Source organism: Rhinolophus hipposideros (genome assembly GCF_964194185.1).
Source record: "Rhinolophus hipposideros genome assembly, chromosome: 7".
Lineage (NCBI taxonomy): Eukaryota > Metazoa > Chordata > Mammalia > Chiroptera > Rhinolophidae > Rhinolophus > Rhinolophus hipposideros.
The window spans coordinates 49,395,196-49,413,076 of record NC_138053.1 but is presented as its reverse complement, the minus strand read 5'-3'; the positions used below and the strand labels follow the sequence as shown (position 1 = coordinate 49,413,076).

The window sequence follows — 17,881 nt, the reverse complement described above, 5'->3', positions numbered from 1 at the left end:
ATTCATTTTTAGGCATAATAGTTAGTCTGAAAAAAAACTAAGAATATTTCACCAGGCATTTAGTTAAGATCCCTTGACAAACATTTATTGGGTATGCACTATGTGCCAGGTATTTTTCTAGGTTCTGGGAAAACCACGATAAATAAGAGAGGGCTGCCGCCTGTGAGGGGTCTTATAGCAGTAACCCTTAACATTATCCAAAAAAGCCAAATAATTTTAAATTGTAAAATATATAATGCTTTTGAGTACAAAACAATTTGTTTTCAATTACCTACAATCTCATCCTTTAAAAATACACATTTCTATTCCATTGAGCAATTTAACTGCAAGTTTTATAAAAAGAACAAAACAGGAAGACATTTTAAATTTCAGTTTCCTCCATATTTCCTCTTTATTTCTCAAATTGATGTTTGAAATGGAAAACCTTTGCATTCTTTCTGGCTATGTCTATGGACTCCCAATGTTAAAAAGTTAGTTACAACACATATCCTTATGGATGTGATTATAAGTACTCCACTTCCCCAGAGACATTAGTGAAAATCAACCATTTAGTCTTTGAGATTCCCTTCTAGCTTTCAGTAGCCTTCTGCCTGAAGCCCTATTCTTATCTCTGCAACCCATCTTCCACAGAGTAGCCAGAATGATCTAAAAATGAGAATAATAACAAGAATTGAGGACTTTGTGCCAGGCAGTGTGTTAAGCTCTTTATATACAAGGTATCTTTTAATCCTCACAATCACCTTGTCATGTCATCAATTTGCAGATAATGAAATAGGCCCAGGTAGTTTCAGTGACTTGCCCAAGGTCATGGAAGACGGAGCTAGGGTTGGTACCCAGGTCTGTCTGACACCAGAGCTCATGCTCTTGGTTGTATATTCACGTTGCTGGGCTCAGTGACTTGCTAGTGATAGTGATTTGCAATATGATTATTAAGTTAGGTCACTGTTACATAATTGCAAGTCTCATTTTGATTTAATAGGATAACATTAGAAGCTGGGCATTTTTTTCCCTAGAAAATTAATCCTTCCTCACTTGTCTGATATTGGTTCTATTTCTCCAGGGTGAAATTTTGTTGAAACTTTACATGGTAACGTTTAGGGGTAGGGAATGGAGTGATTTCTTTGATAAGTTCTCAGGCATTGGGATGCATGAACAGCACTGATATGTGCCCCATTCTTTGATGACATGTGATTTTGTTAATTAACAACTACTGGGCACTGTCAGCAAAAAGAAGACTAGATTTTTTTTTTCAGTCTTATTTTTCAGTCTTTCAATTATGTTTAATTTCTCTAGAAATTAAAATATCATTCTATCTAAATATTGTTAATTTAAAACATTTCAAAAGCAGGGAGATACGATGTCCCCCGCTTTCAAACCATTTAAAATTTTTTTTCTCCATATCTTCTTCAAACAGTATGAGAAAGTAGAATAAAACAGTTGACTAAAGCCAAAGGGTCTTGCTCTTTTTCATTAAATCATTGGTGAAGATGAAGAGTTGGTTGGCAACTTTTAAAAATTAAAAATCTATTTTGAAAGTTGGAACTTGAGACTTCTCTAGCATCTTGTGAGTAGGCCATGTCTGATTATTCAGGAACTGATGGCTGCTTTTACAGATTACCCAGGACCTGGCTTCTCCCCCTACTTCGTCTCCATTGTGGTGGGTTTTTTGTCTATAACTTACTTTCTTTCTTCAGTCTCTCCCTTCTTTCTCAATATTTATTGACCTCCCATTCCATGTCATGAACTATGCTAATTATTGGGAATGAAAATGAAAATAAAGGAAGATGGATTTTTAGCTCCCCCAAATTAGTACACTGCTGTGGCAGCAGCATTCTGAGAAATTAACCTTTTGGCGTGAAATGGTGTCTTAGAAAGGTGAAGCTTGGGTGAGCCTTAAATAACACAGAGTTCCTCCAGCAAACAAGGGCAGCAGGGACATTATAGAGATAGGGAATACCCTATGAAAAGGCATAGAGGTGAGAAAGAGTCCAAGAAAAGAATGGGCTTCCATCAGTGTAATTTCTCTGTCATCCTGTGAGTAGTGAATCAGACAGATGAAGCTCTGTTATTCTGTGTTGTTACTTGTTAAGTTTAGCAGGATAGATGACAGCGATGTTTATAACTATGGATAAAGTTGGCACCATCTTCCCACATCACCCAAACATTTTCTAGCTGGCCGTCCTTGAGTATTTTAACCCTTTGAGGATCATTAGAACCTTTGGGTCTCTTTCGTAGATAGCTTCCACTTGGTATGCTAGATTTCAGGTCTGGTGTCCCTCTTAGGGACAGGTGCTTCAGGCTCACCTGAGCCACTGGCACAAATGTGAGGAGACCACTCAGATACGTTGGACCAATTCAGCAAAAAGCCTGCTATTAGAAGAAAGACAATATATAAAATCAAAGCCTTACTAAGGAGAAATCATTGAAATCCATAGTCCACTAAAGCAAATATACTTGGAAACTCACCAACTGACCAAGAAGTCCTTCATCTCGTATGAGAAAATAGTCTTTCCATTGCTCTCACTCACAAACCTCCTAGTTGTTTATCACAGAATTATCTCTAGTCAATTTAGATGAAGCAGCAAAAAAAGTAAGATTGATTTGTTAACATGGTATAGCAAATCTACCAACCATACTAAATTTATAAGGAAATTGGACCTCATTGCTTGAATTTCTTTTCTCAAATGTCATATACTAATGATATCTTAATTCTTTTCTTCAGGTTCAATTAGCAGAATTTCTAGAAAATTTACAAGAAAAGTCCTTGAGGATTGAAGCCTTTGTTAGTGAGATAGAATCTTTTTTTAATACCATTGAGGTAAGTTACCATATTCCTTTTACTTTGGTTTGTTCATGGCATCACAAGTAAATGATTCTGAGCTAGAAGGATCTGAATTGGGGTTTGTGTGTGCATATGTGGTTTGCCACTGTTTGTTTTGTTCCATTAAAAGTGAAGGTCCTTAAAGTCTTCCATCTGTGTATAACCAGTGAGACTACTTTCTGTCTAAGGATACATGACTTGCCCTTAAAAACACATAGACATTTATTGGGCACTTACTATGATAGGGCAAAATGCTTTACATGCCTTATCCAATTTAATCTTCACAATAACCGTGTGAGATAGGTGTTATTATTGTTTCCATTTTATAGATAAGAAACTGAGACTTAGAGTTAAATATATCGCCCAAGGTCATAAGTTTAGAGACAAGATTTGTATTCAGGTCTGAGTTCTTATTTACTCTCCCATCCTGCCTTTTGCTGGGTTAGCTCTGTAGAAATGCTCTAAGTCACTGACCAGTGTCCCATGCCCAGGACAAATGAGTGTTTCTCATGGTACCGTTTTGGATGATTTCATGCCCTCCTAAGCTGCTGGCCTCTGCTCCCTCTGCAGTGAAGAGAAAGCATAGCATGTTCCACCTGCAGACAGAGATGGCCCAGGCATCCCCACTTGTCAATCAGGAGTGGCAGAGGACCAGTGCAGAAGGCTGGTGCACAATTTCCTTATCACTAGAGCTACTCCACATCCTAGTTTGCTTGTGAGAGGTCTGCTTAATTCCAGTTGTAGATCAATTTACACCTGCTAATTACTTTTAGTGCCACTCCAAAGTATCCCTTTTAGACAATAAATTATATGATCACCTTATCACTAGCCCTCTAGTGAGGACAGCCTGGCATCTGGATTTGTCCAGATGGGCAATAAAGTTTCTCCTGTGGGGGCAGCTTTCCTGGAGAGCATTTATGAATGTAGCACCCTGTCCAATATCCTGGCTGCTACCTCCCTCACTGTATGATTTTAGTAGAGTGGTAAAAATAGCACTAAACCCTCTCCACTGCCCGAAGGGCATGGATCTCCATTCACTGTGATGTCTTTTCAAGTTTTATCATGTGGGAATGCAGCTGGGCAAGACGTCCCTACAAATATCTTTTTTTGGTGTTTCATTAACTAAATCCTTCTTGATGAGGCTCCTACAGTGAATTTTCTTGCAAAGCTATCTATGTGAAAGGGAGGTTGGTGGATTGAAAATTCAGACTGTGCACATAATCTGTCATTCTCTTATCAGGATGCCAGAGGTCAATTCTTTAAATAGCTGGTGTTTCTCTTAAAAAAAGACAAAGAAAAAAAAAGACATACTCTTCTCATTTCATTCAGAAGTCGTTTTGTTTTGTTTTAGGAAAACTGTAGTAAAAATGAGAAAAGGCTGGAAGAACAGAATGAGGAGATGATGAAGAAGGTTTTAGCACAGTATGATGAGAAAGCCCAGAGTTTTGAGGAAGTAAAGAAAAAGAAGATGGAGTTCCTGCATGACCAGATGGTCCACTTCCTGCAGAGCATGGACGCGGCCAAGGACACGCTGGAGACCATCGTGAGAGAAGCCGAGGAGCTTGACGAGACTGTTTTCCTGACTGTAAGCACCAATTAAAACAGGCCCAAACACCTTGCACCCACTCTAGCCCAAGTCTACTTTTAAAAAGTTATCTTCCGATGTTCCCTAGGATCATATATATCTCAGTGGGGGGGTTTCTACAAATCTGATATTTAAAAATTGTTGGGGCAGACCTAATGCCTATGGAAAAGGCCCCGCTAATCCCTAACACCCAGATCCAGCTGAAGGATACGTGGAAATCAGACCACGGCATCATGTGTCTGTTCTGTCACAATGGATCTGTCACCTTCTATGAGGAAAGGAAAGCAGCCTGAAAACCTTATCCATGGCATGCTCTTTGTGGGGCCAGATCTTCCAATGCATGGCCTCATCATGCCTGTCCTCTCCACTCCCTAATCTGAAGTGACCGCTCACAGGGCCTATTACCTCTGAGTCTCCCCAAGTGGCTGAGAGTAACATTTTGGTACACTTCCAGCATGCAAAAGGGTGACATCATATGACATCTCTCTCAGGTAACATGTTGACGTTTTTATAAGGGTCTTCCTGAAAACCAGGTCCCTTCACTCAAATGAGTAACTTGTGGACTGAGATTCCTTTCAGTGCTCTGCAAGTTGCACCGCAGAAGCATCCCTTTGCTCCCCTAATTCCCTAGAACATTCAGTAAGATACTGGTTTTCCACGGATCCAGGATTAACCAGGAGTAATGGAGATACTTTCTTTGAGGGCAGCCCCAAACCTTATTGTCAAACTGGAGGAAAGCACCATCGTATGATGAGTGGGGACCTCCCTTTCAAAGCTCCCCAGGCCTCCTGTAAAGTTTAGAGATAGAGCAAAGCAAAATGGGGTAATGTTAGGCTTTTGATTTGCTTTTGGGGATACCTCCAGCCAGAGCAAATTTAGGTGAGATGAACATAGCATCTTCAAAGGAAAATGAAAATCATTCAGTTGCTTTATGTTTATTTAAGGCAAAGCTTTAATATTTAAAAATTAGGCACCTCTGGTGAACTATAACATTAATAAAGTGCTTTGTGTTCCCTAAGAACCTTACCTTTGTTTGATAAGAGTATTTTTTTCTCTCTAGAACAGGGGTGTCCAAACTTTTTTCAATGTTTTTTACCAAGGGCCATATACGGTAAAATACACAAACAGCCAGGCCACTCACTCGAGGTGAAGTACGTATTGCCTCACCTGGTTTATTTAAGTAAACTAAATACATGTTTGGAATTTGCTGCGGGCCAATTAACAATGGATTGTGGACTGCAGTTGGCCAGCGGGCCACAGTTTGGACACCCCTGCTCTAGAAGAACAAATTGTAAACAAGAAAACACTTTTTTTTTTCCCTGCTAATAAAAGCAACATATATCCATTTTAGGAAATTTGGAGACTACAGAAAAGCACAGAGAAGGTATCACCCAGAGATAACTACTGATTACATGTTTGGTATATATCCCACATTGAACAAATTTAAGTCATTTTTGTCGCTTTGGAGAATTCTATTCTGGAAGGCATTTGTTAATTCATAGAGAGAAGCAAAGCATAAGCAGCTCATTGCTGGCCTTGGTGATCACAGAGAGTTAGAGCAGAACAAGAAACTCCATCCTGCACAGACCTCCCTGTCCCCCCCATTCCTTCTGAGCACAAATTTCCTGCTGCCCAAGAGAAACAACCTCAGGGGAAGCTAAGGAATAAAGATTTTAGAACATGCATAACCTTAATATTCTAGGCTGGTTTTTCTTTTTGTTGTTAATAATTCTCTCTCTCTCTCTCTCTCTCTCTCTCTCTCTCTCTCTCTCTCTCTCTCTTCTTCCCTCCCTCATAAGTCATTTGAGGAAATCAATGAAAGGTATATAAAACATGACATAATGTAGTGGTGGCTGAGAATAGCATGACTGTATGTATGCTTTATCTTTAATATTTTGGTGCTTTATAGAAAATGAACTACCAATTAAAAATACATACATGTAGTGAGCTACTGGATGTCCACTTTTAGACACAGTGCTTTTAAAAGCTAAATGGCAGCTTTGAAAGAAACTTGCATGTGCTTTAGCTAAATAACAATTATCATAGTGTAGATTTTTTAACTGCTTCCGTAAGATGTACTCATAGGCTGTATTTTCGACCCAATCTAGATCATCTTTCCTGTCACTGCATGCAGAATGTTTTGTAGATACTTAGACTTATTAGTTAAATATGAGTATTTGAAAGAATCATTCATATCTGCCTTGAGTAATTTTATAAGTTAATATAATCTTAATGGAATGTTCTCTCATCTTCTCTTCAAAAGATAGGCATGCATTTATCTTCCCTTTTTTTCTGCTCAGCTAACCTAAATGAATCTTCCTTTTTTGATTTGTTTGTGCTGTTGTTTTTAACACCCAATTTAGGAGAAGTTCTTCATTCTTTTGAAAGGCAGAACACTCAACAAAAATTGGGAAATGTCTGTAAAAACACATAACATCAGATCTATATTTATCTTTTGGAGCTTCTGATATTGAAATGCTCATACTGATCCGACACATTTTTTCCTTTTGTCTCATAGCAAAACATGAGGTCTTTCCTACTGGTTGAGCCTTATGTTTTTATCTTTTTTACCTTTTTACTGTAAATTTCTAAAATTGTGACCATTCTCTTCAGTTTACTTCAATGCCAGATTGTGAGCTAGCATAAAGTAAAATCAGAAATTTGTATTTGTGATATATTAAAATATAGAATGTGGGTTGGAATTAGAAATCTAATTTTTTTAGATAGTGAAAACTGCACAGAGAAATTGTTTACCTTTTAGAAAATCTATTCAACAGAATATTGCCAGTAAGTTTTAAGAAAATAATTTGTATAGTATTAACATTGACATTACTCCATGAGAGTTTTATTATAGTGGCTCTGTTAGAAATAGAATCACCCAGGGAGCTTTTAAAAATGCTGATGGCTGAATCTTAACCCCCTGAGATTCTGGTTTAATTGATCTGGAGTGAGGCTTGGGCATTTTTAAAGCTTCCTAAGTGATTTTAATGCACAGCGGGGTTGAGAACCTCTGGTTTATAACAATCTGTCCTGTGGCCCAGTGGTTTCCAAAGTTCACAGCCAGAATGAGCTGTGCAGTTTGTTAACCCAGAGCTGCTGGGACCCCACGTCAGACCCACTGCTTGAGAACCCGGGTGGGCCGAGGTATCTGCTTGTTGACCAGTTCTCACGCAGGAGCATGAGGCACACCAGGCAGGTCAGGAAAACTGATACCCAGGCGTTGTTCCCTGTTTCCTTTGCTTTTTAAAAATTATACATTTCTTGTATACATTATTGATATTGATTTTTATCCAAAAGTATAAGGATTTATAGTGCTATTCTTATACGCTGGACAGTATAGATACGTATTTACTTATTTATATTTCATCCACTCATGGAAGACACTGATTGGCATGGAAATTCGGTGAATGAAAATTGGCACATGCTTTTACCTTAAAAAATGCTATAGTACATTTTTACTTTTCTAAACATTAGCATATTAACTTGCTAGTGTGAATTGGCACCCACTGAATTCTAAATATCCTTTCTTTAGTTTTGTGCCTGAATTTGTTCATCTGTGTTGTTACTTTAATTACTTTTGGTTTCATTGTATGATGGACAGTGAGTTAATCTTTGCTAAAGCTGCATGTCACTTGGGATAACCAGTAAAGAAAAAAAGACAACAAAATTCGGGATCTGATGAAGATATATGATCAAAGAAAACCCTGTTAAACATGCACATGTGTGCACACGTGATGAAGGTTGATTGTTTCAAGAAGAAGCCTTTCATGTCCTCAAGACAATTTGTACCTCAAAGTCTCAGTGTTACTGGTATTCTTCTCTATGAAAAGTGCTAATTATCGTTTTGTTTTTGGAGGGTGTTTTTTGATCTTGATGCTTTTTCTCCCTTCATATTATGTCTCTAAAGGCAGTGCTTGTATAGTCAATGATTTTTCTCAACACTGAAAATGCTTAAATTAAGGAATGCTGTCAAGCATATTTAGACTCAAAATTTCCATATTTTGAAGAACACATTTGCTTAGAAAATGCTGTTCTGTTAAGAGGGTGCATTCTTGTTCTCTGTTGTGCTCTTTTGTGTTTTAATAATGGAAAAGAGAGTCACAACCATTGCAGGACATGCTCATAAAAATATGTCCACTCATTTTTTTACATACGGATGTTAAAGTTGAACAGGTCAGTACGTATGGAGAAACACAAACATTTTACTTGTGGTACCTACAGCCAGAGTGTCTGTGCTACAAAAAGTCGTCTAACTAGTCAGTGACATGTACTGAGTGGGCTTAGTATATGTACTAGTCACCACTGTTTATCACTTCAGAGTCTGTCACTTTCGCCTTCTGCATCCCCAAAGCCTTAATTTATGCTCCTGTTGTCTTCCTTCACCTGGCATAGTGGGGTCCTCCCAACTGACCTCACTGCCTGTCTAGTCCACTTGCTCTGATCCTTTCTCAGACTCCTGCCAGGCATTCTTCTGAACTTCCCTTGTGTAAACTTCCCTGTGGCTCTCCCTGCCTTAAAAGATAAAACGGAAACTCTTTGTACACATGAAAGGCTCTTCACAATCAAACTACTTTATTTCATCTCTGTCCCCATTTCCTAATTCTCAAGGTAACCCAGGGATGTGCCATACTTTTTCACAACTCCAGGCCTTTATCCACACTGTTCTATCTACACCCTCCTTACTCCCATTTCTGCCTGGGAAACGCCTATTCATTCTTTAAAACTCAGCCCAATGTCACCTCCTCTTTGAAGGTGCTACTGGAAACAGCTTTCCTAAATCAAATTATAGTGAATTTCATTATTTCTAACACTAGTAAGCATAGTGGGAACTCTTTAAATATTTCAGTTATATTTTATAATCCTTTTTTTCCTCACATTGATAAAAAATTGACCAGACCTGATATTCTCACGCAAATGAAACTTTGTCCTCTTATTCATTCAAAATGTACTTATTCAATGCCTACTATATAGCAAGTAACAGATTGCAATGCAGGAGTGCAGAAAACAAAGTGTTTTCCGGCATCTAGATTATATATCCTGTGAAGTAGACAGACCAAAACAAATAGGTCGTGTCAACTTTGAGGAAGTAAAGCGCAGCAGGGTAAGGGGTAGAGGGGACGGGCACCACGTGTTTAGCCTATTCAGGGCTGGCCTCTCTGAGGAGCTGACATTTGAACGCAGATCTAAGTAAGGTGAAGAAGGAGCCATACAGGTATCTAGGAGAAGAAAAAGTTCCCACAGCAAGTGCAAAGGCTTAGAGGTGACTCTGCTGCCCAAACTAAAGAGTCCATGATGTTGAAGGCAGTGGAGCGCTTCACGGCTGCCTAATTGCTGGCAGGTAATTCCAGGCCTCTGGGAGGCAGCTGCACAGAGGAGAGCTCCTAACCAACGTTGAGGCCCCACTTGCTAAAGATAAATGCTCCTTCTCCTTCTTCAGAATTGAGCTTCTTTTTTTTCCTTTAAAGCCCCGATTTCACCTGATGCAAGTGCTAAGAGTTAGTATTTGTTTTTTTGTTTTTTTACTTCTTTTTTTTTTTTTAAGAGTTAGTATTTGTTGGCATTCCTCCTTAGATGGTCTTGAGTCTATAAAAGCTATTAATTTATAAACCGTGGCTGGTTTCATCTTTTAAGAATGGGTAGACTTTATCCTCCTTCACTGCTGTATCCCCACTACCCAGAACAGGGCCTGGCACATAGTAGGGGAACATATTTTATGAAAGACTAAATGACTTCAAGCATAATAATGAGGGTTGAGAACAGCAAAGACATCATACAATATGTGAATATCCAGACAGACTCTGAACCTTTATAGCTTTAGGAAATAAATAAAATGTAGTTATTTTTATAACTACATAAAATGTAGTTATTTCTAATTAAAATGTAGTTATTTTTAGGACTAACTTTATAGATACAAAATTAAGATCATCAAAATCTTTTCAGACTCGAGGATATAGGAATGGAATTTCTAATATTACCAATTGCACCAAAGAATCCTAAGGATAAATACATTTTAGACATATATTTCTAGACTTTGAGACAGTTTAAATCCTTTGGGATACAATGCCTCACAAAAACCCCACCACCAAGTTCATTTTGAACAATTGTATTTTGCTTTCATTCTGTATATTAATAATTTCTTGATTTATATGAAATATTTTTCCCTGATAGGTTGCTTTCTGCAATGGAGAGCACTGCTTCTTTAGAGAAAATGCCTGCTGCATTTTCACTTTTTGAACATTACGATGACAGCTCGGCGAGAAGTGACCAGATGTTAAAACAAGTGGCTGGTAGGAATTTTAATATATTAATTACCTTGATGAAATTTGGCAGTTTTCCTTTGTTTGTTTCACAAAGTTTTTGAATGTAGGAAAATATAACTGGAAAAAGGAAAATCTTAGTTGTAAAAATTTAACGTTGGATTTTGAAATAAAGCCTGAGACTACTATACCATTTCAGTTATAAACTATATTTCACTTTGAAGCCTTGTGACTGTTCTGGGATAGCGAGAAGGTGGGAGGATATTGCAATGGAACCAAAAGCTCTCCTCTTATTTTCCTTTGTCAAGTAGGATTTCTCTCCCTTTCTTCTAGAGATTATTTGCTTCATGCCAGCAGCCAGGTATAGAAGGAAAAATAAATCAAATATCTTCATACGTATTGAACAGATTTTTCCTTATGAGTGGTTTTCCCCTCTTCAATGGAGTCCTTTTTCCTTCTTTCAAGCTAAACAGATTAGCTAAGAGAACTAACAGCTCAGCATCATGCTCTGTATGTAGCCAGAAGCCTCCTACTCAGCTGTCAGAAGCATCTTGCCAGCTCTTCAAAATATTTTTTTAATTTGCTATTTTAACAAACAAGACAATGAAACGTATTTAAATTTCTCAAAGCTGCCATGTTTCAGTCAAGTTACCAAGTTGCAGTTACTGTAACATGTCCTCAGATGTCCTCCTTAAAAGATGCTACATTCTTTTAAAACCAACTTAAAGACAGATGCTGTTTTTAAATTGACAATTTTCATTTCATTTCTGTACGAAGAGTTTTAGTTTAGTAACTAGTAAAAGGCTACTACTGTGTCTTTAAAAAGACCAAAACCCCACCAACCCTGTATAAAGTGAAAAATTCAGTCATTTATCCTGACGGATTTTCTCTACAAATATCTCAAAACAAAAGGGTGTTTTCTTAATTATGTTTTTAAGAGGCATTTAAATAGAGCAGTGATTGCAAACTAAGAAATTCTGATTAACAGAGTAGATCTTTTGCTTTTAAGGGATTCATTATATGCTGTTGTTCATTTAGAAGAATATTCTTTGAATACCTGCTGGGCAGTGAGAGGACATTTTATATATTTGAGAGATCACAGAGTTAAATTGTCACTAAGTGTTAATGATTCATTCAGAAAGAGCGGCTCTAGCAGTCCCAGTACTTCCAAGGCGTTTTGGGGAAATTGATCTCTTAGAAAGAAATGCTGCGTCACAGAATTGGAACACAGTGTGTTGGAGTCTTTTGGAGCAAAGATTAATATAAGACCCGGTCTTATTTTACTATAATATAAGGCCGAGTCTTAAGACCAGGTCTAATATAACATGTTACAATATAATATAATATAATATAATATAATATAATATAATATAATATAATATAATATAATATAATATAATATAATATAATACTGGGTCTTATATTAATTTTTGCTCCAAAAAACGCATTAGAGCTGATTGTCCAGCTAGCTCTTATTTTTGAGGAAACAAGGTATACATAGAATCATACCATATTTGTCTTTTGTGACTGGCTTCTTTTACTTAGCCTACTGTTCTCAAGGTTTATCCATGTTGTAGCATGTGTTAGAATTTCCTTCCTTTTTAAGGCTGAATAATATTCCATTGTAGGTCTATACTGCATTTGCTTATCCATTCAATGTACCCATTGATGTACACTTGGGTTCCTTCCATCTTTTGGCTTCTGTGAATGATACTGCTGTCCTGGGGACTTTTTTGACTGAGAATCTGTATCTGGGCACAGGTTCTGAAGTCCAAGTTGATTTAATGCTTAGCTCCCTGAGTGTGACAGCTCTTTAAGGGCATACTTCATCAGGCAGAGGGAACCCACGGGGGTGATTCCTCCACCCAATTCCTTAGCCTCTGGCAAAGAAGCCTTAAAATCCCATTTTGTTGTTTTTGGCATTACTCCTATTCAAGTTTATTACTACAGAAGTGTAAACAGAGTTGGTAATATAAAATCTAGGTCTCTGATATTCATCTATCACAGAAATTGTAAATCCAGCCATTGTAATTAGATTACATCCATAAAATATTCTTATTCCCATTTTAATTTTAGAATACTTTGAAAAGTAAGAGTGTTTCCTGTTTTTGAAAAAAGATGTTCTAACTTTAATGTTCTTGGGGGAAGGAGCACATTAAGTGCAAAATTACTTCTAGCCTACGTGCTTTGCTTAATTTCCTACAATTACATCTTCCTTAAAATTTGGTGATTTGGGGAGGGGTGGTCAATTAGTAGTTTTTAACTTGGTTAAGCTACCAGAGAGAGATATTTTTGAAAGGATGTTACCATTTTTAAAAAGCAAATATCACTCAATGTATAATTCATAGGAAAAAATGGGGAACATTTTCATTGCTCATGTCTCAAGGAGTTCCCCAATGCTGCTTCAAAGACGACTGACAATAGTTGAAGCATTCTGCTTATCTCTTCCATAAACCTGGGCAACATGAAATTTTACTGTACTGCATTCATCTGGATGGACTCCTTTAGAATGTGACACTGATTTCCTCCTAGGAAGACAATGAAGTCAAAGATGGCATAAGGATCTCTGAACCATTATCTGTCCTTGGGAAGGTGCTCTGACAGGCATGCTTCCTGCCTGACCGGCAGCCTGCTCAGCATGCCTTGCCTCTGTAGTCCTCTGTGACTTACCAGACGGTGGATCCCTAGTTTAACACCCCAAGGGGCTTCTTGCCTTTTCCCCTTTATTTTCTGTGCTCTTGCCAGGACCATTTTGCCTTCTAAATGTTAGTACTTGTTAGGTGTCAGACACTTTGCTAAGCACTGAATATACATTATCTTGCTTCTTACAACAACCCTGGGACGAAGTGGTATTATTGTTATTGTTGTTTTCTCAATTTAAAGATGGGGAAACCAAGGCTCAGATAACACAGTTAATAAGTGGGGGATCTGGTCTTTAACTTTAGGCCAACCTCTTTGCTCTGAAGCTCATGAACTTAACCACTCTCTTATCCTGCTTCTCATTTTTCATACCTGTGTATTTCTTTAGCCCTTTAGCTCTTTATTGAATCTCTTCAGTTTGTCTCTTTTTTTCATTCTTTGGACCCATTTTTTACCCTCATTTTTAACTCCTTATTGAACTAACCATGTTTTCTTTTCATTCAGTACTGACTTTTAATAAAGTAGCCTCATAAATTTGGCCCATATGATTTCTAGTAAGTTTATCTCTCAGGAAATTGTTGACTGGAAAAAAATAAGCACAAAAATAAATGTAAAAACATGACATCTTTTCAACTATGGGAATAACCTTTACCTCTAATTTGTAAAATATGTTTAATGCTTTTGTATCCCCAAAATTTGGAGGAGAATTGCGTAAGTTCTTGATTTGTAGTGGTGTATATACCATTTATGTTCAATTTGCATAATTCCAGACTTTTTAAATCTCTAGCAAAACACTTGAGAATATTGTTGTCTTTAAAATTCAGAACAATAGAGTTTTACTAGATAGGTAAACCTTATATGTGAATCAGTTAGTAGGGTACTTTTTTTCCTTATGTTATTTTTATATTTTAACTTAAAAAAAACAACTTTGTGAATATAGTCATGTTGGGAAGAGCAAATTCTGAAAGTATATTTTCATATTTTATTTGTGGAAGTCTTTTTTAGCCTTGATGATATTTAGCCTTTTTTAGCCTTGATGATGATTTTAGCAACTATAGCAACTATAGCTAAAAATGTTTCATTTGTCCCTGTTGTGAATATAGACTCCATATTGATTTAGAAGGATATAGCATTGGTTATTTGGGAAAGCATAGTCAGTTTTTGTTTTGAAGAAAAAACAAATCATTTGATACCTCCTGTATGCTGTATAAGTTAATTTCTCTAAATATAGGACTACAGGAGAATATTATCAAGTAATCCCATTTGGGGATATGTTTTTGTTTATTTCTATTATATGTGTGTTTTATGTGCATATATACACATGCATAGAATATATTTTGGAGGGAGACACACTCAACTGTAACAGTGGTTGCCTCCAAGGATTATCCTTGGGGTTGGGGCTGGGGCTGTTGGGAACTAGGGAAGCCTGCCAGTTTTACTCTATGTATTTCTGTATTGTTTGATTTTTTTTTCAACAAGCATAAGTGACTTTTATAAAAAGAAAAAAGTCAATCAATAAAAACAGCATTAGTTATAATAATTCTTGCTTATATTCCAGTTCCACAGCCTCCTAGGTTAGAACCTCAGGAACCAAATTCCGCCACTAGTACAACAATTGCAGTTTATTGGAGCATAAACAAGGAAGATGTCATTGACTCATTCCAGGTTTACTGCATGGAGGAGCCACAAGATGACCAAGAACTAAACGGTAGGGTTGCTAACACAGATACAGGTGCATGTGCACATTTCTGCATCTTAATGTGAAGCATTTAATCATATACATATTATGATGCTTTCCACAAAGCATTGATAGCCACTTATAAAAGCAACAACAAACCAACAACCATATAATGAAATAACGTATAAGCAAAATTTTGAAATCAGGTTCAAGGAAATAAAAAATGCGTGTATATCATAGTGGTCAACATGACTATTGTAACAGAAATTCAAATTTGACTTTGAGTTCTGAGGATAACAGACACAATTAGGTGATTCTCCTTTTCAGAAAGGAGGTAACACACCAGAGTTTCAGGGAGAACAAAGTTTCAATCAGTACTGAAGTCTAAAAGACAAGTGCAATGTGTGTCACTGTGTAAAAGAGAAATGAGCTATACATATGACAGTGTCCTCCACAATAATTTTAACGCAAATGCAGCATTGGATTGGGATTGTTTTTTAGCTCTACCTTTGATAAAAGTTATAAACAAATTATAAAGGTTAATTCAGAGTTTACACTTCTCAAGGCATGGGCCTAGATATGGTGTAGTTTTCTGGTGTCCCAAATGAATGCATAAATAGAGGTGAAAGTGCTTAGTGGGGTGAGTGGATGATGACATTTCTTACACTTGAGCCTCTGTAAATATCTCTCTGTTCAGTAGGACTTCTAATAAGATCTAGAAGCCAGGCAGTTTATGGCTGTACTTCCTGGTGAATCAGAGATGAGAGTGCTGGCATTTTGGGTTGAAGACAGACCCATATATTTTAGAAACCAGGTGAGCATGTGACAGGATTGATGTGCCACAGGAACCCGATTTGTAATAAAGAATTTGTTATATTTCACTATTACCAATCTTTAAGTCTTTTGAGATGTTGTATGATTCTTATTTAAATTACGAAAAAAGTAAGAAAAGCAACCATAGGCATAGTGTCAAGTTGGTTAAGTTTGTCCATAAGAATTCCTATTTTCTTGGAACCTATTACCTTATAGCTGTCACACCACAACAAGATAAGTAATAGTATCCCCATTTGCAAATTAGAAAATCTTGTGAGGTTAAATAATTTGCCCAAGGCCACACACCTTACGCATGACAGGGGGATTCAAACACTGGTCTTTCATCCTGCAAAGCTTATATTTTTGTTTGCTTGACTCTGTGTTTGTTTTGTTATACAGTAGTCCCCCCTTATCCAAGGTTTTACTCTCCAAGGTTTCAGTTACCCACAGACAATCTCAGTCTGAAAATATTAAATGGAAAATTCCAGAAATAAACAATTCATTAGTTTTAGATTGTGTACCATTCTGTAGTGTGATGAAGTCTTGCGCTGTTTCACTCTTTCCTGCCTGGGATGTGAATCATCCCTTTGTCCAACATATCCACATAATAGGTGCATTCTTGGCTTTTAGATTGACTGTCCTGATACCACGGTACTGGTTTCCAACAATCCCTTATTTTACTTAATAATGGCCCCAAAATGCAAGAGTAATTATGCTGGCAATTCGGATATGGCAAAGGAAAGCTGTAAAGTGATTCCTTTAGGTGAATAGATGAGTATACTGTATACTCATAAGGTATTTTGACAGAGAAAGAGAGAGAGAGAGAGAGACCACATTTACATTCACATCACTTTTATTACAATATATAGTTATAATTGTTATATTTTATTATGTTATTGTTAATCTTTCACTGTGCCTAATTTATAAAGTAAACTTTATCATAGATATGTATGTATAGGAAAAAACATAGTATATATAAGGTTCAATACTGTTTGAGGATTGTACTGAATCGTATATAAAGGCATCCCCTGGAGGTCTTGGAATGTGTCCCCTTCAGATAAGGGGGAGACTATTGTACCACACTTCATCTCGCAATATATCCAGTTAGATCATGGAACTTGACGGCTCTCCAAGATTCCTCTTAGCAACTATTTATTGCCCGGAGTACTTTTTTAAAGTGTGTCATCTCCCCATACCTCCCCCAAACACTTACCTGTGCTGTGTCCCTTTCATTCAATGCCTTGAACTCTGTTAATGCCAGTTAGTTAATCTTATGATCTGCACTGTGATGAGAGCTGTGTGAAATAAGTCTCCAGTAACATACGTTATGTGCATTGATAAAAGGAATACTGGGGTAACAGGACTTAGCCGGAAAGGATGATTTCGTTGGAAACTGCAGTCACAGTTTATGGGCAATGGGGAAATATTTTGCAGTGTGTAAATCTTTATGACATTATTTAAACCAAAGTATAGCTCATTGGGAAAGAGACATGCAATTAAAGAAACCTGCTGAGTTGAAAAACTCCTAAATTTCCTTTAAAAGGAAACAATCTGTGTTTCTTAAGTGGAAGGGTTCTGAAGATGTGACATTGAAGAGTAATAAGGGAAGATAACTGAAATCATCATAGGCTAATTTAAAAAAGAAAGTCGTTCTTTTTAAGGAGAGAAAATTTCAGTAAGAATAATCAGATTGGCCCATGGGACAGGTGTTAAGAATGGTATTAATATTTACTACTAAAATATTGAAAATAAAATAACGTAAGAAATTTTAGGAAATGTCTTGATTGAACAAAGTCACTTCTTAGAATAGTTTATGACCTATCAAAGTTATTTAGGTATTTCTATAATATAAATTGTGGAAATCCCTAGTTGAAAGAATTCTAGAATTCATGAAAAAGAACCAGGATTTGAAACTGAAAATCATACTGAATACTAAAATGGTTTGCTGATATATAAAGATGTTTTACACCATCATAAGTTTAGAAAACATGAGTTTATCTTTATTTTATTACATACTCTCCTGAAATATTGGCATTGCTTCTTAAGAATTATTTTGAGGTTGTAGTACTCAGATTTAAGCTAACATA

At 36.8% G+C, this 17,881-nt stretch overlaps 1 protein-coding gene across 3 annotated transcripts in view; it reads left to right on the top strand.

Annotated features, from left to right (window-relative positions):
• The window catches only part of CMYA5 (cardiomyopathy associated 5), a 95,198-nt gene that overhangs the window by 48,163 nt on the left and 29,154 nt on the right, over window positions 1–17,881 (top strand). For 2 of the 3 annotated variants that reach the window (XM_081053435.1, XM_081053434.1), the window contains 5 exons: window positions 2,723–2,818; window positions 4,173–4,406; window positions 6,206–6,228; window positions 10,575–10,693; window positions 14,862–15,011. In XM_081053435.1, coding sequence (XP_080909561.1) covers window positions 2,723–2,818; window positions 4,173–4,406; window positions 6,206–6,228; window positions 10,575–10,693; window positions 14,862–15,011 — 622 coding nt within the window. The remainder of the gene's footprint in view (window positions 1–2,722; window positions 2,819–4,172; window positions 4,407–6,205; window positions 6,229–10,574; window positions 10,694–14,861; window positions 15,012–17,881) is intronic. The other variant, XR_013993624.1, reaches the window with a different exon arrangement.